Raw genomic sequence first — 20,924 nt, forward strand, 5'->3', positions numbered from 1 at the left:
TGCCTAAATCCCTGACTTTATTCTCCAGGAGGTGATAGAAGTACTGCTGTGCATTAATCCAGGAAATAACTTTCAAATATGTACTTAAGCTTATACATTTAACATCAATGAAGAAAAGCCACACAATCCCTCAAATATTTCTTTCTTATGCCATTAAAGACAGACTAAGGCTGGGCACGGTGGCACACACTTGTAATCCTAGTACTTCAGAGGCCTGAGCAGGAGGATCACAGGTTCGCAGCCAGCCTCAGCTACTTGTGAGGCCCTCTGCAACTTGGTGAGATAGTGCTTCAAAATAAAGAATAAAAAAATAAATCAAGCTGGGGGTGGCGCTCAGAGACCCCTGGGTTCAATCCCTAGTCTTTCACACACACACACACACACACACACACGCACGCACGCACGCACGCACACACACAGTGCTTTCTACATTTTTATATAATGGTTTTCTAGAAATACTCATTAGAGAACTCTACAATGAGCCAGATGAAATTGCCTGTCACCTAGAAATATCCCCAAAGGGATTAAATTTAGTCTGTAAGCATCCAATACCCAAACCCAGCATCTGATAGTAGCGACTGTAATTCTGAGGTTCGGGGACTCCAGGATCCGAGGCGTGGTGGGGGAGATTTTTAAGGAAACGTTCCATGTCAGCCCCTATCGGCTGAAGCGTGTTTCTCAAGTGAGCAGGCTCCACAGGTCATGTCTGGTACCCTGCGTGTCACGTGACCAAGGACTGCCTGATCCTTTTGTTACCATTACATCTAACGAGTGTAATAGGATCAAATATGAAAAGCCATGCCATCCAGATTTATGACTAGTATCTGAATATTCATTTTCAAATTAAGAGGCTTTAGGTACAACTTGGAATAAAAATCTTTGTGTGCTTTGTATGTCAAAGTTTTACCAATAGAGGAGGAATAAGTATACATTAATGCAAGAGGAAAATGTCATAAGTAATCATTATTAAAGATATTTTATGCAAAAAACAAGTTGAGTTTTTAAATAGGCAAATAAAAAATGCAATATAGTTGCACTAGCTAACAACTTTAGGAAAACTATTGCATCCTTTGTCAGCTGATGGTCATAATTTTAATGAAAATACAAAGCAGAATAATAGATATTATAAATTATAATTCTAATTTATCCAATTTTCTGGTATACTAGTTTTCCTAAGACTAAAGAAAATCAGTCCTAAAGACTATGTTTAACTAAAAGTTATTTTAGTCTACAAATCTTTCAAGAAAAAAATCTTATTTGAGAATCCTTCATTTTTTTTTTGTGGATGAATTAAAGAAAAAATGTTAACTTTGCCACTTCAAAATTTCATGAGGAGCCAGATATGGTGGCATGTGTCTGTAATTCTAGAACTTGGGAGGCTGAGACAGGAGGGTTGGGGTTCAACACTAGCCTCTTAGTGAGACCAGCAGCAACTTAGTGAGACCCTGTTTCAAAATAAAAATAAAATGGGACTGGGGTATAGCTCAGGTAGAATGTGAAAAATCTCCAAAGTATAATATAATCATAACATATATGTAACAATCATTTTTATCCAGATATTATTATGTGTCTACAGACACACACACACTCACACACATGCGGGTGCATGTGTGCAAAGGTGTTACAGGAAAAAAGTTCTTCCACTATCGTGTGTTTCACTGCCTCAAGTGAAATGATCCTCTATATACCGATGATATGCATTAAAACAAATATTCCAGGGACAGTCTAGCAAAGGGCAGCACTTAGAAATGGTCACTACTGAGCCGGGCACGGTGGCACACGGCTGTCATCCCAGCACTCGGGAGGCTGAAAGAGGAGGATCGCGGTTCGTAGACAGCCTCAGCGACTTAGTGAGGCCCTCTGAAACTTAGTGAGGCCCTGTCTCAAAATAAAGAAGAAAAAATAGGGCAGAGGGTGTAGATTGGAGGTTGAATGCGCCTGGATCCCATCCCCAGACCCGCAAAAAAAAAAAAAAAAAAAAAAAAAAAAAAGAAAAGAAAAGAAGAAATTATCACTATTGTACTGTGTCCTTTTAAACTGAAGTTACTAAAAATTTCAACAGCAAATTATAAGAACCTCAGGGATAAACAAAATTAAATTTCTTCACATATGCCAGAAATTTACTCTGTGATTTCAGCTCCAGCTTTGGCCAAATATCATTTTTCACACTTGGCCACGTGGTCTTAAAAAATGGGGAGGGGTAATTTGGTACAATATATATACAGCCAAAATATGTTTGCATTTCTTCTATCAAAGGGTTATTTACTTCCATTTTGTTTATATAAAATATTAAGGCCGGTGTGGTGGCGCACGCTTGTCATCCCCGCACTTGGGAGGCTGAGACAGGAGGATCACACAAGTTTGAAGCCAGCCTCAGCTACTTAGTGAGGCTCTCAGCAACTTAGTGAGACCCTGTCTCCAAATAAAGTATAAAATAGGTCTGGGAGTATAGCCTGGAGGTAGAAAGCCTCTGGGTTCCACCCCCAGTACCACCAAAAAAAAAAAAAAAAAAAAAAATCAGAACATACTCTTATACCTTTTAAGAATGTAGAACTCAACCCACAATCACCCTTAGGGGGTCTAATAGCAAAATTTATAAAGAACTCAACCCCACACACAAGCACCAGTGATCTAACAATATTTTATTGTCAATTGCCAGCAGTCAGGAAAATTTCAAGTAAAAAAGGGTTATTAGTTCTTTATGCAGTTCCCATGAATTCTCTTAATAGCTGAAAATAATATACCGCAGAATTCTTGTTCTCTATAGCTAAAAATTTTCAGATCTAAGTTAGCTAGATCTAATTGATTTCATATTCTCTTACAATATAATATGAAAAGCCAGGCATGGTGGTACAGGCTTGTAACCCCAGTTCTTGGGAGGCTGAGACAGGAGGATCATAGGTTCTTAGCCAGCCTCCGCTTCTTAGTGAGGCCCTCCACAACTTAGCAAGACCCTGTTTCAAAATAAGGAATAAAAAAAAATAGGGCTTGGGGTGTATCTCAGAGGTAGAATGCCCCTAGATTCAACCACTAAAAAAAAAAAAAAAAAAAAAAAAAGCCCGGCATGGTGGCGCACACTTGTAATCCCAGGATTCGGGAGGCTGAGACCGGAGGATCACAGTTCGCAGACAGCCTCAGTTACTTAATGAGGCCCTCTGCAACTCAGTGAGACCTGGGTTCCACCCCAGACCCGCGAAACAAAAACAAAAACAACCTTGATATGAAAATTAGTAAGTATTCTTTTTGGGGGGCAGTAGTGGGGATTGAATCCAGAGGCATTCTATCTCCAAGCTACACCTCTAGCCCTATTTTTTATTCTTTATTTTGAAACAGCGTCTAAGTTGCGGAGGGCCTAAGTAGCTGAGGCTGGTTGCGAACCTCCGCTCCTCTGTCTCAGTCTCCAAAGTACTGGGATTACAAGCCTGTGCCACCACGCCTGGCATTCTTTATAAATTCAATTTTTAATACTTTAAAAATTTAAAAAGTGTCCTATAAGATACTTATAATAAACTAGGATAAAACCTATGATTCAGTAACATCCCCATAACCCAAAACTTTCATAGGTGTCTGATATTCTAGGCAATATCTCTAGTCTGATTTCAGAGCAACTATCATTTTGGAGTAATGAAAAGGGGACTGGAACTGAGTGCCTGAGGTAGGTCGTAGTCCTCACTCAGCTGCTTAGTCATCTCATATGTCACTTAGCCTGCTAGCTAAACTACAAAATGAAGATACTAATACCTGCTCTTAATACTTTTAATGATAATAAATTTAAGATTCTATTTAAAAACGACTTGGGATTTGGGTCATTTATTTTTCACTCAAGAATGTGGGTTTGGAGCTGGGCGTGGTGGTGCACGCTTGTAATCCCAGCATTCGGGAGGCTGAGACCTGGAAGATCGCGGTTCGCGGACAGCCTCAGCTACTTAGTGAGGCCCTCTGCAACTCAGTGAGACCCGGTTTCAAAATAAAGAATAAAAAATAGGGCAGGGGGTGTAGCCCGGAGGTCAAATGCCCCTGGGTTCCATCCCCAGACCCGCAAAAAAAAAAAAAAAAAAAAAAAGAATGTGGGTTTGACTTATGAAAGTCTAAGTGTTAAAACATAAATATTAATGCTAAGCTAGAATTCACATTCAAAACAAAGCAAAACAAGCCAGGCGTGGTGGAATATGCCTGCAATCTCAGTACTTGGGAGGCTGAAGCAGGAAATTGCAGGTTTGAGGCCAGCCTCAGAAATTTAGCAAACCCTCAGCAATTTAGGAAGACCCTGTTTCAAAATTTAAAAAAGAAAACAGGGGCGTAGCTCAGAAAAAGAATGCCCTTGGGTGCAATCCCCAGTACCACAAAAACCAACAAAAACACACAAAGCCATTTATAATAGAGAAAGCTTGTTTTTTGCCTGAAGTCATAATAATCTGCTAAAACGGTTCTTGCTAAAGTCACTTAATGACTAGTCTTGGTTGGTACATGGCATGAGTAGTCAACAAACATCTCCCAGAACCCCGCCAGCCCTCAAAATACACTGGGACCAAGATCTTCCAAAGTCAGCAATAAAGCCCAAAGAAATAAAGCCATAACAGATATGAGGAGGTTAGACACACAGGGCCACATGAAAGCTGAGAACTAAGCTTAAGGTATTAACATACAGTGGGGAGCACACAGTTGAACTGCATTACCGGTATTAACACAAGAGCGCTGACCAGCAGTGAGGCGAGAAGGAAGCGCCCTGACCAGCGCCACCAGTGCCAGCGAGAGCACCACCGGGGCAACGACAGCCCGCCCCGCAAGGCGGACTGCAGGGAGCCGCTTCACGCTAAGGACGCCCCGCACGAGAGCCCGATGCCACTACACTTTCAGTCGTGGCCAGCCCGCTCCCTGGTCTGGTCCCATGTTCTTCTGCTCTTCAGACAACTCTTGATTTGGTTTCCCTACCGCATTCTAGATGAAGAGAATGCCCTCTGATGCAAACATCTAGGCTTCAGTCTCCATAATAAGCTAGCATTCTCATGTAGGACTCCCATGATGGGGACACTCTTCCATGAAAGTGAGGGCTCCAAAGTTACATTACTTGAGTTCCCACCCATTTACTCTGTGACCTTGGGAAATTTACAATCTCTTCATATTTGTTTCATTGTTAAAAGGCAGACTAGTAATAGGACCTTCTTCCTAGAGTGGTTGTGATAATCACACAAAGCAACTAAAAGAGCACCTGTCACACCAAGTGACAAACGTTAGCCACTGTTAATAGTTTTGAGCACGACTTTCCATTTGCAAGTCTCAAATCGATCCATTTCTGAATCTGAAAAGGTGAACACAGGGCCACTGGCTGCATGCTGACCGTGGGCATGGATGCACAAAGGTACATTGGGCAGCCTGGATCGAAGCTGTGACCCACTGAATTCAAGGTCACACACCCATGTGAAAGTTTTTGGCAGCGAGTCTGACCAGGTAAAAACTCCATGACAAAGGTCTCACAAACTCAAAATGTCTATGCTGGTCAGGCAGGCCACCGACATAAGCAAAGCACACCCGGGTAAGAGTCTGTGGAGTGCGTGCAAGTGGTAGACTGGAGGATGGAGAGCACAGTGCGTCTTGTAAGAGGAGTCAAGCACCAATATTTTTTTTCTTTTTTTTGTGTGTGTGCGCGCGCATGTGTGTGGTACTGGGGATGGAATCCAGGGTCCTTCTACCTCTGGGTTACACCCTCAGCCCTATTTTCTTTCTTATTTTGAAACAGGGTCTTCCTAAGGCCCTGTTTGAGTTGCTGAAAACCTACGTTGCTGAGGCTGGCTTTGAACCTGCGATCCTCCTGTCTCAGCCCCCTAAGTACTGGGACTATAGGCATGCACCATCATGCCCAGCAAGCACCAGTATTTCAAAATGTCCTACCAAGCAAACAATGGCATGTGCAGACTCTGGGCCTGAAGGCCGCTGGTTTGTAAACCCTGCATCCTTTCATATATTAAACTGAGCTAATTTAGGACAATTTATATCCAGTGACTGATTTTTTTTTACCTTTCCCCCCCCCCCCTTTACTGTTCTGAGATCTTCCCTCCCTCGGAGCATTCTCCTCCTTTGGCTTTTAGACCTTCTGTTCTTTTCTCCAAAGCCTGTGACACATTTTTACCTGGATGATCTCGTTCATTTCAACGAACTTTCAGCTAGAAACTCCTGGCTAGTTATCCCCAACTCTATTAATGCTAAGAAATAACTCATGACTGTATCTGCATCTGCTCCCTCACGGCCAATGCCTTTGATCAGGCCTTCCTCAGCTGATGTCTAGACTGTGATAGGACCTTTGGTTCATCCTTCCTACCTGCGCATCTTACTGGTTCTATCCCCAATTAAACTACCAAAATCCAACCATCCTTACCCAATGTGAGCCATCATCGCCTTTCATCTATATTAGTACAACAGTTTTGGGTTTTCCCACTCTTATACCATAGCACGATCCTTTCCCTCCTGGATCCTCAGCCTTATTTGTGGGATCTTGGACAAATCAATGAACATTTTAATACTACCACGATTACCTACCTACCAGGTGACATTAATGCAAGAATTAAACAAAAGCCCTGTCAAAGGCAGACAGTGCAGTCATCTCCATCCTCCTCCCTCCGATCCCCAGTGCAGTCTCTTTTTAATCCATCTGAGGGATGTGAGAAAGTGTAACCACAATACTGACTGATGGGGGGTATTCTTTATAAGAGGGGAAAAAGCAGGAAGAAAGAAAACAGGTGGGGAAGTTTGCTCATAATGGGCAAAGAATAACTTCCTTTCCCCCCTAAGGAAAGTAAAATCCTTATCTCCTACCAATCAAAGAATGGGAATCACAAGCTGTTAATACCAGTTCATGTTAAAGTTATGTTTTTCCCAATGTAGGTCTTTTTTTCCTCAATGTAGGTCTTTTTACCATTAGCATATTTCAAACAATTTCTTAACAGTTGAGTCATATTTATCTTTTCCTAGTCTGCTACAGATGTAGGCAGAGCAAGAACTCAGTATTTAACCTTCAAGAGTTTTGTGGGGCCGGTGCTTGTAGCTTGGAGGTAGAGTATTTGCCATGCATATACATGGCCAGGCCTCAGGTTCAATCCCCAGGTGGTGAGGTGAGGTTGGGGGAGTGTTGTGAATTGTTTTAACTGGATCAATATATAGGTGAAATAGGTTAGGTTGCTGGAGTTGTACCTGAGAGAAACGAATGAGAGATAAGAACTGAACAAAAAAGCCAGACGTGGTGGAGCACACTTGTAATCCCAGCATTTGGGAGGCTGAGATAGGAGGATCACGGTTCAAGGACAGCCTCAGCTACTTAGTGAGGCCCTTTGCAACTCAGTGAGACCCTGTTTTGAAATAAAGAAAAAAAAATAGGGCTGGGGTGTATCCTGGAGGTAGAATGCCCCCCAGAACCACACACACACACAAAAAAAAGAACTGAACAAAAAAGGACAAGAATCATACCTCCCTTTGACTTCCCCTAACTTCTTTCTGTCTGCATTATTTATTACTAAAGACCTTTGGAAACTTGCCACCAGCCAGGCGTGGTGGTACAGGCCTATAATCCCAGTATTTGGGAGGCTGAGACCAGAGGATTGTAGGCTCAAGGACTGCCTCAACAATGTGACTTTCAGCAACCTAGAGAGATCCTGTTTCAACATAAAAAGCAAAATAGTGCTGGGGGTGAAGCTCAGAGGTAAAAAGTTATTACCCCCAGCAACAACAAGAAAAAACCTTCAATGCAGGCTTATGCAGAAGTACTCCACTAGCCTCCTACATATCTCTAAGTTTGTAGGTATTGTTATATTTAAAACTTGAAAATACACTGTTTTAGATCCAGGCATGTAAGTATTTCAAGGGAAATACACCAAATGGGTATTTTTTAAAAAGTTACTCATTTGAGCCCGGCGTGGTGGCGCATGTCTGTAATCCCTGTGCTTGGGAGGCTGAGACAGGAGGATCGCACAGGTTTGAAGCCAGCCTCAGCTACTTAGTGAAACCTTGTTTCCAAATAAAATATAAAAAAGGACTGGGAGTATAGCTTGGAGGTAGAAAGCCTCTGGGTTCCACCCCCAGTACCACCAAAAAAAAAAAAAAGTTACTCATTTGGCAAACAAGACTTGTATAAAACATTCTACTGTATAAAACAAGAAAATAATCTCTTAAAGAAAAAGATACACATTATTAATTCTATTTATATGTAGAATCTCATTCTTCTGTAAATTATATTAATACTTTCATCTGTAAAAGATCAAAGCAGTAACAAATACAAATCACAGATTTCACTTTTTTCCTGCATGCACAATATAACTTCCAAAAGTATAAGAAAAAAGAATACCTCTAAGACAATACCTAGCTCTATACACCAAATTACAAATACCCTTCTCTACCTAATTCACAGAAATCTGTATTACAGTATAAAATATCTACAATATGGAAGCATAGAATATTTGGAGTCCACAGATTAATTCATTTCCCTCAACTTAAGGATCAGCTAGAAGCCTAATAAAAATAGATCACCACAAACCTTTCCTAGAGATTCTGATTACCTTGCTCTGAGCAAGACAAAAATATCTTCAGTCTTCATCAAAATGAGTCTCATGACTAGGCATAAGAATTACCTTGGAAGCTTTTAAAAATCTGAAAGCCCGGTTGAGGTTCAGACCAATAGAAAGAGTCAGTACATTTTTCTTTTTGTGGTACTGGGGATTGGATCCAGGGGCATTCTACTCCTGAGTTACACCCTCAGCCCGATCTTATTTTTAATTTTTTTAATTTTTATTTTTTTGGTGGTACTGGGGGTGGAACCCAGGGCTTTCTACCTCCAGGCTATACTCCCAGACCTATTTTATACTTTATTTGGAACCAGGGTCTCCCTAAGTTGCTGAGGCTGGCTTTGAACCTGTGTGATCCTCCTGTCTCAGCCTCCCAAGCGCTAGGATTACAAGCCGGGTGTGTCACCACGCCCGGCTTATTTTTTATTTTGAAACAGGGTCTCACTAAACTACTGAGGCTGGTCTCAAACCTGAGACCTTCCTGTCTCAGCCTTCCAAGTACTTAAGATTACAATCATGCACCACCACACCCTGCTGCAAAGGCTCTCCAAAGAAGGCTGAGAACCACTCATCTTCTAGAATTTGAAAATTTCTAATAACAACCTTACTTAAGGAACAAGGTTTGCTCAAGTTCACAAAGCTAAGTGGTCACAGAGCTGAAGCTCCTCCTGATTTCACTGTTTTTTGATGTCTTTCTTTTGTGTAAACTGACAAAACATATAAAACCTTTTTTTTTTTTTTTGGCTTCAGAATACAGCCACTCAGCCGGACGTGGTGGCACACCCATGTAATCCCAGTATTTGGGAGGCTGAGACAGGAGGATTAGCAAGTTCGAAGCCAGCCTCAGCTACTTAGGCTTTCCGCAACTTAGTGAGACCCTGTTTCCATATAAAATATAAAGTAGGTTTGAGTGTAGCCCCTGGGTTCCATCCCCAGTAAAACACACACACACACAGCCACTCAACAGTTGGATAAGTTCAAATGGAACTAACAAGCTATTTTCTCGATCCTAATTTAAAACAAAAATAGACAAAATACTTGTTCTATTTTCTTACTACTAAGCTGTTAATTACAAAGAATTCTTTAATGTTTTCATTTTAAGTTCTAAGTCAGTTAGTTATTTTAAAATTTCAAGTTCTTGCTAAAGTCTGGTTTTAGTTTCTTACTCCGTAAATTTGGTGACATGGTCTCTTCCTTGTTGAATACACGATTGCAATTATTGAAGTTATTCTGTCCACTAACGGATGAGATTTCCTTCCTCCATATAAAGTAGGAAACTTTTCAAGGTATTAGTTAACCTGTGCAATTTCTTTTTAATAATAATAATTTTTTTTTTTTAATGGGCAGGGGATGTAGCTGATGGTAGAGCACAAAGAAGCCTGAAGACGTGGGTTGGAGCCTCAGCACCCTGGAAAAAAAGGTAATGTTATGTATAAGGTCATGAAAAATACGTCAAGCCCAAGCTTGCGAACCTATAATTTTGTTTTGTTTTTCGAGGAACTGGGGACTGAACCCAGGGTCTTTCTACCTCCAAGCAACATCCCCAAACCTATTTTTTATTCTTTCTTTTGAAACAGGGTCTCACTAAGTTCAGGAGGGCCGAGTAGCTGAGGCTGCTTGGGAACTTGTGATCCTCCTGTCTCAGCCTACCAATCACTGGAATTACAAGCCTGTGCCTCCATGCCCAGATGTGCACCTATAATTTTAAGAGTGCAGATTACCTTCTAAAAATTATTACATGTTTGGTTGACCTGCCTTTTGGGAATATTTTTGCAGTACTGGGGATGGAACCCAGGGGCATTCTACGTTCGAGTTATATCCCAGCCCTATTTTTTTTATTCTTTACTTTGAAACAGGGTCTCACAAAGTTGCAAAGGGCCTCCTCACTAAGTAGCTAAGGTTGTCCACAAACCGCAATCCTCCTGTCTCAGCCTCCCACAGGATTACAAACATGTGCCACCATGCCCAACTCGAGGAGCTACTTTTATTTTCATAGTCCTCAAGTCGTTTCTTACTTTTAAGCTCCTCTAGGTCGCTAGATAATTAGATATTCACATTTCAGTCATGTCTGTGATTTTTACTTCTGGGTTAAGAAAAAAAAAAAAAAAGAAGTGTTTGTACTGCTTTAGCAAAAGCAGGTCACATTACTCCACAGGTTAAAAAAAAAAAACTTCCACTCTTCCTCAACCTAGACTCGAAGACAAATGGATACTTTGGACAACTTCTACTCACAACGGCTTAATAAAGGGTGACAGCCTTTCACAAGAGCGCCCTCGTATTCTAAATAAGAATCGGATGCCAGGGATTTTGTTCCAGCAGTCATTTTAATGAATCAAAGTCCCCCTTTTTTGTTTTTTGAAGAAGACTAACATCCTTATGGGGAATTTGAGATCTGACCCAAATTTAAAAACTACGCTACAGGATCCTTGGCCAGCGGCCCCCTTCTCTAAAAGAGGGAAAAGGGACAAAACCCGGCACTCTGGGACCTGGGCGGGGCGGGTCCTGGCGCCCGGGGGTCGGCGCTCCGCCGCCCGCCCGCGTCCGTGCGTCCGTCCGTCCGTCCGTCCGTGGTCATGCAGGCCCCCCCCGCCCGCCTCGCTCCTCTCTCTCGCTCTCGCTCGCTCTCCGACAGAAAGACAGACAAGGCCCCGACCTGCGGCGCCCGGCGAGCGCACAGTCGGCCATGTCTGTGGGCGGGGCGGGGCTGGCGGGCGGCTGCGCGGGGCGGCGGCGCTGGCGGCGAGGGCGATGGCGGCGGGACCCGCGCCTGCCCGGCCGCCGCCGCGGGGACGAGGTGGTAAAGACTCACGGTTACTAGTGAGCGACACACACAGACTTTCCAGTCTATTAACAACCACGCCAGAGGCGCGGCAGGCTAACTGCACACACGGGGCCCCGCCGCGCGGCCGGCGCTCCGCTCTAGTCTCTGCTCGCCGCCGGTGGCTGAGGCGCGGGAGCGGGCGGGCGGCGGCGGGCGGCGACGCCGCGGTTGGGACAGGGGCCGTAACGGCGCTTGCTCTTCACCAACATGGCGGCACCCGGGACCGGCGGCCGCGAAGATGGCGCCGGCCGCAACACCGCGGGCCGGGCCTCGCGGCGCGCCGGATCCCTCCGCCGGCCCCGCCCCCGGCCGCCATTGGCGCGCGCGCCCGCCGGTCAGCGCCGGGGGGAGCGGGCTGGCCAATCGGCGCCGGGGGCGGGGCCGGCCGCCGCGCGGCGGAGGCGGCAGCCTGGTGCTGGGCGAGGCGAAGTGAAGCGAGAGCGACTGGGCGCGTGGGCCCCGAGCCGCGATCGCGGGCTGGGAGACCCGGGCCGGGGAGCCGCCTTGAGAAAAAGGAACGCCTCTGCTGCAGAAGTAGCGCGGGCTTGACCGTGCTCCTGCAGAGTGCTGGCCATTGTTTCTTGGTCACGACTTCCTGCTCAGTGGCAACTTCTGCTGAAAATACGCAATTTGCCTGGTCATGAATTTATAGTAAAGTAGCTACTTTTATTTATTTTTTTTTTTTTTGCAGTACTGGGGATGGAACCCCCAGCCCTATTTTTTACTCTTTATTTTGAAACAGGATCTCACAGTTGCAAAGGCCTCACTAAGTAGCTGATTCTGTCCATGAACCAAGATCCTCCCGTCTCAGCCTCCCAAATGCTGGGATCACAAGCGTAGGCCACCAAGCCTGACACTGAAAAATAGTTTAAATCCATTGTCTCCAAACAAGATTAGGACACTGGCGTAAGTGGCAGGCTCCATCTACAAGGAAGATTGGGGTGTGTCTTCTCTAGTTCTTGTTTCATGATGATTTCAAAGTGGAAAACAACTGATTGGTATCCTGACTATGTTTAGCCATTTACTCTTGAATTACCAAGTTCTGTGAACAGCTTCGGGGATTTTTTAAATCAGTACTGCATTGGACCTGTATTTAGGTTGACTGGGAAACTGACAGTTGCCTAAGTCAAACTCATTTATGAATGTGTAATATCTCCCATATATTCAGAAGGTTTATCAATTTATGGCTTTTACCACAGATGTCATTCATTTTTTATAAATTTTTTATAAATTCAGTCCTAAGAGTTTGGTGTTTTTGTTAGTTTTCTAGTGCTGTTGTAATCAACTTAGTGTTTTACTTAAGTATTAATTTCAGTACTAGAAATTGAACCCAGAGCCTTGAACCTACTAAGTACATGCTTTCTGAGATGGCCAGTATTTCCCCTGATTCTGTGTCTTTACTTGAATTAAAACCTCTGCCTTTATCTCTGACTGGCACATGTTGAGATTCTATTTGCCACAAAAGCCAAGAACCCACAGAGATTATTGTGTTTTCCCATGATACTGTGGCTGCAGCTGAACTCATCCTGCAGGGACCTGCGTGGCACTCATCAAGACCGAGGTCACACACCATCCCAGTGGGAGCCTGCATAGCTACAGGGACTTCTGTGGCAATGAACAAAGCCATAGGGTCTGTGTGTTTGAAAACCATCTCTGCAGAGGAGACAGGGACTACAGTTAGACACACCAGAAACATGAAGTAGTCCGTCTCTAGAGACACTCCGCAGGGCAGGATCTAGGGTCAGCAGTTTTCCCCACCTCTGAAGGGTCTCCAGTGATAACCTCAGGACCACCGGCAGTGGAATCTGTGGGATCAAATAACTTAGCCAACCATCTGCAGGCTCAGAAGGCTATACACTCTTTCCTGGCAGTGACTGAGCACAAGTTCCAAGGCCAGTGGCCAGCAAGGTCTCACATGACTGCAGCTACCTAGAGCAGGAGTCAGGTCGCTGGGGCTAAATAATTCAGCCACCCAAGCCCCAGGCTCAGAAAAGTACAATCTCTCCCTGCTTGAGTTTGGGCCCTGGAAGCAGGGAGACCAGAGGCCAGCAGGGTTTCGCGTGATTATATTTAGCAAAGCAGCAGCTGTGTCTGTAGGGCAGTTTAACTCCAACAGCCACGCTGCAGGCTGGGAACATAATACTCTCTCTCTCAGCCAGGAGAGTTTGGGACAAATGATCACACAAGCCAGTGGTAACAGCGCTCCAGAAGATCACAACCAGATCAGTCCTGGTGCCCATGGGCATCGAAACTAGCCAGCCAGGGCACAAACTCAGAACATCATAATCTCACCCTACTGAGCTTTGGACCAGTGACCAGAGAGGCTGGAGGAAAATGTTCTGCAGAGTTTAATGTGTTTGCAACCATCAGAATAGCAGTGCTGTTTATGGGTCAATAAATCCAAGCAAGCAGGCTCCAGACCCCAAACAGAAGCAGTATAGTCTCTGGCCCTGTTGGATTTGGGCCCAGAGAGCATGGAGGCCTGCAGCCAATCAGAGACTCCTATATATGCCTGCATTGACTAAGAATTGTATCCTGTTAAAGAGGTTCTGGAACACTCTCAAAAGTCTGATTATATGAGACAGATTCATTGAGGCAAATATATTATTCCAGCATAAAGCCATTTTATAAAAGGATAAAAAAGACAGGACTTCCATACATACAATGAGGAAGAAGATGCCAAGACAATATAGATACAAACCTGAGACTTCTGAAAACATGAGAATGAAGACCAATGAGGGAACAACTCTCATAGCTCAGCAACAATGGGTATTACTGATACTAAACTAGAGAAAATACCAGACAGCAAATACAGAATTTTGATTTTTAATATGATCAAAGGTCTTAAAAATTAAACCAGAGAGAGTGCACATGACATAAAAGAATGTATGAATAGCCAGAGTGGTGGCGCACGCTTGTAATCCCAGCATTTGGGAAGCTGAGAATGGAGGATTGTGGTTCGCGGATAGCCTCAGCTACTTAGGCCCTCCACAACTTAGTGAGACTCTGTTTCAAAATAAAGAATAAAAAATGGGGCAGGAGATCTAGCTCAGAGGTTGAATGCCCCCCGGGTTCCATCCCCAGACCCGCAAAAAAAAAATTATATATATATATATATATATATATATATATATATATATGCGCAGAGGGTGTCACTAAGTAGCTGAGGCTGGCTGGGAACCCAGATCTTCCTGTCTCAGCCTCCCAAATAACTGGGATTACAAGATTACAAATGTGTGTGTGTGTGTGTGTGTGTATATATATATACACACACACACATACAGATTACAAATATACAGATTACAGATACTTGTAATAATATATAATATATATATATAATATATATAATATATATATACATACACACATACATATTACAAATATACAGATTACAAATATATATATATAGATAGATATAGATAGATAGGTATAGATAAAGAAATAATGGATAGAGAAATAGAGGCCCTAGCTGCATGTGGTGGTAGGTGGTGCACATTTGTAATCTTGTAATCCCAGTTATTTGGGAGGCTGAGACAGGAGGATCTGGGTTCCCAGCCAGCCTCAGCTACTTAGTGACACCCTCTGCAACTTAGTAACACCTATTTCAAAATAAAGAAAAAATTGGGCTGAGGGTGTAGCTCAGAGGTAGAATGCCCCTGGATTCAATACCCAGTAAAACACACACACACACACACACACACACACACACACACACACACTAGAGGCCCTAATTAAGAACCAAAAAAGGGTCTGAGTGCAATTAAGGAGACAATAAATAAATTAACTACCTCAATAGAAACCACCTCTGGCAGTCTAGACCACATGGAAAATAAGAGTCTCACTCTTGGGAGACAGCTCATTCAAAACTGATCATGAGTTGGGTGTGGTGGTACATGCCGGTAACTCCAGTATTTGGGAGGCTGAGACAGAAGAATCACTTTAAAGACAACCTTAGCAAGTAGTAAAGCTTGTATCAACCTAGCAAGAACCTGTTTCCACATAAGAAATAAAACCAGACTAGGGGTGGAGCTTGAAGGTTGAATGCTGCTGGGCTTCTTTCTTTCTTTCTTTTTTTTTAAAGATGTACATTTTTTTTATTTCAAACCTTATAGAGCCACAATAATTGAAACAGTATAGTACTGCTATAAAGGCAGATATATAAACCAGTGGAGTAAAATAAAAAGCCTAGAAATAAATTCTTCCATATATGGTCAAGTTATTTTTGACAAAGTTTCCAAGAACATTTGGTGAAGGAAATAATAATCTTTTCACTAAATATTGTTGAAAAATAATAATTACATGAAAAATAATAAAATTGGACCTTTATCTAACACCATATACAAATATTAACTCAAAATAGATAAAAGACCTAAATGTAAATCTTAAGGCTATAAACTTTTAGAAGAAAACCTGGGTCATAACACTTCACAACATTGAAATTGGCAGTGATTTCTTGGATATGATTTCAAATGCACAGGCAACAAAAGAATAAACAAATGTCCTAAAAAATAAAAAAAATTACACATCCAAAGACAATGTAAACAGAGTTAAAAGTTACTGATAGAATGGGATAAAATATTTCCAAATGTTATATCTGAAGGTATATTAATATTCCAAATAGAGATCCTAAAAATTAGCAACAATAAAGCAAATAATACAATTTAGAAATACAATTTAGAAATAGGTAAAAGACTGAAATAACTAACGAATCTCCAAATATTTTAACATATAAACACATGAATATATTCTTCTTTGCTTAGTTGTCTGCTGGATGGAAAATCTTGTTTCTCTGGTTCTGGTATGTATTACCTATTTCTTCTTTGTAGTTCATCTCTTTGAGTGTTTTCTCTAGCGCTGGTTTTGAAGACATAAATTCCTTGAGTTTCTGTTTGTCATGGAAGCTTCTTATTTCCGTATCTAATTTGATAGTTTTGCTAGGTAGGAAAATTTGGGCTGGAAGTTGTTTTCTTTCAGAGTTTGGAATATGTTACTCCAAGCCCTTCTGGCTCTCATGACTTGGTTTGGGAAGTCTGGAGTGATTCTAATTGGTTTGTCTCTGAATGTCACTTGGCCTTTTGTTTTTGTTGCCTTTAAGATTCTCTGCTTGGCTTCCACATTGGTCATTTTGACAATTATGTGGCGTGGGGAACCTCTTCTCTGATCCTGTCTAAAGGGAGTTCTATAAGTTTCCTGGACCTGTGTATCAACCTCTTGCTCTATGTTTGGAAAAATTTCTGCTATTATTTCTTTGAAGAGATTATTGATCCCTTTGGTTTCACCTTCTTTTCCCTCCTCTATTCTGATTATTTTTAGGTTAGCTCTCTTAAAATGGGCCCATATTTCTTCAATGTCAGATTCCTGCTGTGAATTTTTTTTTTCTAAGTTAGAAATTATGCATTCGTTTTTGGAGTGATCATCTTCTAGGAGTGAGATTCTATTCTCCATGTGGTCTAATCGATTGTTTATACTTTGAATTTGAGGCCTTTACCTCAATGATTGCTTCCTTTATTTCTTTTAGACTCTCTCTAAATTCATTTTGAAAGTCCTGTATTATTTCTACAGTTATATTCCTGATTTGATCTTCTGGAGATCTCTGAATTTCTGAGTTATCAGGTTCTGATAATATGGGGTTGTGGGCATTCATTGCTCTATTGTTGCTCCTCTTTCCCATGATTTCAGAAGTTTGTGCCTTCCCTGGATCACTACGACTTCACTTAGGGTGCTCTGTATCTCGAGTCTGCTGTAATCTCAGCTGCCACTACTCCTTTACTGGGTATTATCGCAGTCTCATACGCAGGAAGTTAATCAAGGATTCGCGAGACTGTGGGGGTGCCGGGTTGGGCGTTTTCCCACAGGGAGCTGCGACTAGGGTGTGGTATATATCCAACCCAAGGAGATTATCAAAGCTGTGCAAAAGTCCCTGGGCAGATCTGGAGCTGTGGCGGGGCGCGGTGAACTCGCTGTCCCTGCTGGCAATATGAATGCTGCTGGGTTTAAATCCCCAGTAATACACACACACACACACACACACACACACACACACACGAGATACACACACACACAACTGATGATATAATCAACAATAGAGAGAAGACAATACAACATAGCCAAAATATATTCAGGAAATATGGGATGACATCAAACGACCCTACTTATAAATAATAGGGATTAAAGAAGGTCTAGAAGCACAAACCAAGAGCATTAGAAACCTCCTCAGAGAAAAAATATGAGAGCATTTCCCAAATATAGAAAATGAGTTAGACATTTACATACATTCAGACTCCAATAAGACAAGATTAAAGAAGACCTTCTCCAAGGCACATAATAATCAAAATTGTGCTGGCTTGGAAAATTGATTTCCAAAATGTAAAAATCAGTCAGGGTCTGGGTGCTGTGTATGCACTCAGGCAGGAAAAGGTGGCAGCTTGGCCTGTTACTCCTCAGAGATCCTCCTCCCCTCTGCCCTCTATCCTAATGTTTACCCATAGTAAATACATAGAGATGATTGAAAACCCTAAGGTCACGGTGACTGCCTGACACATTTCAGAGCAGCAAAGATAGCAAAAGCCTAATGCCTTGCTCTTAGAGATTACGACACAGCTATACTGGCTATAATCTGTGCCTCTATTTTTCTCTTATTCTTTATTATTTTTATAAAAGGATAACAGAGGACTCCCATACATACCATGAGGAAGAAGATGCCAAGACAACATAGATACAAACCTGAGAATTCTGAAAACATGAGAATGAATACCAATGAGGAAACAATGAACTCTCATAGCTCAGCAACATGGAGACTACTGATGTTTTTAGGGGCCCAGAAAGGTAAATTCCATGTGCTGCTCCAAAGTACCCACAGTCGAGGGGCAACCGATACAGGCCAATACAGTAGAGGCAGGGTAGATTATTTATTTATTTTGCAAGGGAGGTTATTGACACCTGTTCTTAGTAAGTTCGCTGCCCAGAGACAAAGAGGCACCACCTGGCCAAGAAGTAAGTTGCTAGCCCATTGCCTTAGGTAATGTTGATAAGAACATACCAATACAAAATCTATTTTTAAAGGCTGGGGACAGAAAAGGAGGAGAGTTCCATTTTCAGGCTCTCCAGCGTGTCTGCCAAGCCTGCTGCATTTCTTCTCTTCACTTTCTATTTCCTCCTGACTTTGTAACAAAATTTGCTGGAGCCCCACTAAGCTACTAGCTTTAATTTCCCAACTCAATTTATCTAAATTCTTATTCCTTTTTTTTTTTGGAACAGGGTCTCACTAAGTTGCAGAGGGTCTCACTAAGTAGCTGAGGCTGGTCTCAAACCTGGAACCTCCTGTCTCAGCCTCCCAAGTACTGGGATTATAAGCTTGGGCCACCACACCAATTAACCTTTTCAAACATTTCTTCTTCTCCATTCTCTTTTCTAATCTTGTGAATATGATTAATTATATGTTAGACATTTCAATCTATTATTTGTGTTTCTAATTATTTTTGTAGCTACCCTTTTTTTTTAGAAAAGTGCTGCTCTCTATGATATATTCCAGATAATTTCTCCTGAATTGCTTTCCAGTTCATTAGTTTTCTCTTCATCTCTGCCTAGTCTTTAGTTACAAAATGGCTTTAACAGAATACTGGATGGTTTGCAAGCAGGAAATAGATAGATACAGATATACAGATTTATGGAAATTTGACCTTATGAAGCTGGGAAGCTATTTAAAACAGTTTCTGTAAAACATTTTTTTTTTTTTTTGCACTACTGGGGATGGAAGCCAGGGGCATTCTACCTCCAAGATACACCCCCAGTCCTATTTTTTTTTTTTTTTTTTTTTTAGTCTTTATTTTGAAACAGGGTCTCACTAAGTTGCGGAGAGCTTCACTGAGGCTGTCCATGAACTGTGATCCTCCTGTCTCAGCTTCCCAAATGCTGGGATTATAAGCATGCACCACCATGCCCGGCTTGTAAAACTCTTTTCAGACACTGGAGCTAAGATCTGCAAGGCATGAATTCAGGAAGAAAAGTTGGATGTAAAGTAGGGAAGAGGGAAGAGAAAGTAGAGTTCCTGAGGACAAATTCGAACCGGTGTTCATTTTTCACCCTTTCTACCTCTTAGGATGTAGGTGTTATAAAACAAAGTCCTGTTCCCTTTATCATGGAGCTAAACGCACGGTTTGGGATGGGAGAATCTAAGAGGATCTGGGTGAGGTCTCTCAGAGCAGCGATGCTTGTGCCCATATTCACAAGTGCCCTTCACCAGTCCCCTGAGTGTATAAAACAACATGCCTGCTGCTTCACTTCCACTTTCAAATTTTGTGAAAAATCTTTCTTATGACCCACCTTAACTGAAAACATACAGTAGAGGAATCCTGGAAAGCACAGTCCAAACAGCTGGGCGTGGTGGCACAGGCTTGTAATCCCAGTACTGGGGAAGCTGAGAAAAAAGGATCTCAGGTTGGCAGCCTCAGCAACTTAGCGAGACCCTGTTTCAAAATAAAGAATAAAAAATAGAGCTGAGGTGTAGCTCACAGGTAGAATGCTTCTGGGTTCAACCCTAGAACCTCAAATATATACATACATATGTATGTATGTATGTATATATATATGTGTGTGTGTGTGTGTGTGTGTGTGTGTGTGTGTGTACATTTGTGCACACATGTGTGCATATATACATACATATATAGTTCAGCCTAAGCAAGACGATGTGACAAAATCAGTAGGTGCACACTTTCCAACTTGGCACCCAAAATGTCTCTCTCTCTCTTTTTTTTCAGTACTGAGGATGGACCCCAGGGGCATTCTACCTCTGAGCTACACCCCAGTCCTATTTATTTATTTATTTATTTATTTATTTATTTATTTTTGGTGGTACTGGGGGTGGAACCCAGAGGCTTCCTACCTCCAGGCTATCCTCCCAGACCTATTTTTATATTTTATTTGGAAACAGGGTCTCACTAAGTTGCTGAGAGCCTCACTCAGTAGCTGAGGCTGGCTTCGAACCCGTGCGATCCTCCTGTCTCAGCCTCCCAAGCGCGGGGATGACAAGCGCGCCACCACGCCGGGCTTCCAAGAGTCCCTCTTTAGTCCATACTGAGCTTCCAGACAAAGACAATGCCAAAGTCATACGTCTGCCTAATGTGCTGCAACTATCCCACACTCAGCCAAAAATGTGCTGACCTTTCCCCTAAAAGGAACAAAAAGACCCTCTCTACGCTCATGTGATATTATTCTAATTCTTCTGAGTCTTACGCTTCTTTTAATAACCTGTATCTTAAATACAAAGAAAGTTAGCTAGTATGAATACATCTTTTGTTAGGTGGGAGGGGAATGGGAGAGGGGAAGATCTGAATATATAGGAAGGTAGGGAGACAGAATGTATAGGTACAAACAATATCACTTCATGACAGGGATACATTCTGAGAAACATGGTCAGCAATGTCATCACCAAGTGAACATCATAGTGTACATTCACAGGAATCTAGACAGCAGGAGTCAGTCACTTGATGTGGCCTTTCGGTGTAATTGAGGGTCAGGGTACAATTGAGATGTATAAGGCTGCTGCTGGCATAATG

At 42.4% G+C, this 20,924-nt stretch overlaps 1 protein-coding gene across 1 annotated transcript in view; it reads right to left on the bottom strand.

The window, feature by feature from the left end:
* Positions 1-11,579, bottom strand: part of ZC3H6 (zinc finger CCCH-type containing 6) — a gene marked incomplete at both ends in the record, with an annotated part of 43,209 nt that extends 31,630 nt beyond the window's left edge. The window contains 2 exons of the mRNA XM_080711442.1: positions 11,203-11,282; positions 11,484-11,579. Coding sequence (XP_080567568.1) covers positions 11,203-11,282; positions 11,484-11,579 — 176 coding nt within the window. The remainder of the gene's footprint in view (positions 1-11,202; positions 11,283-11,483) is intronic.
* Positions 11,580-20,924: the final 9,345 nt, after the last annotated feature.

Source organism: Muscardinus avellanarius, assembly GCF_963383645.1.
Source record: "Muscardinus avellanarius genome assembly, chromosome: 15".
Lineage (NCBI taxonomy): Eukaryota > Metazoa > Chordata > Mammalia > Rodentia > Gliridae > Muscardinus > Muscardinus avellanarius.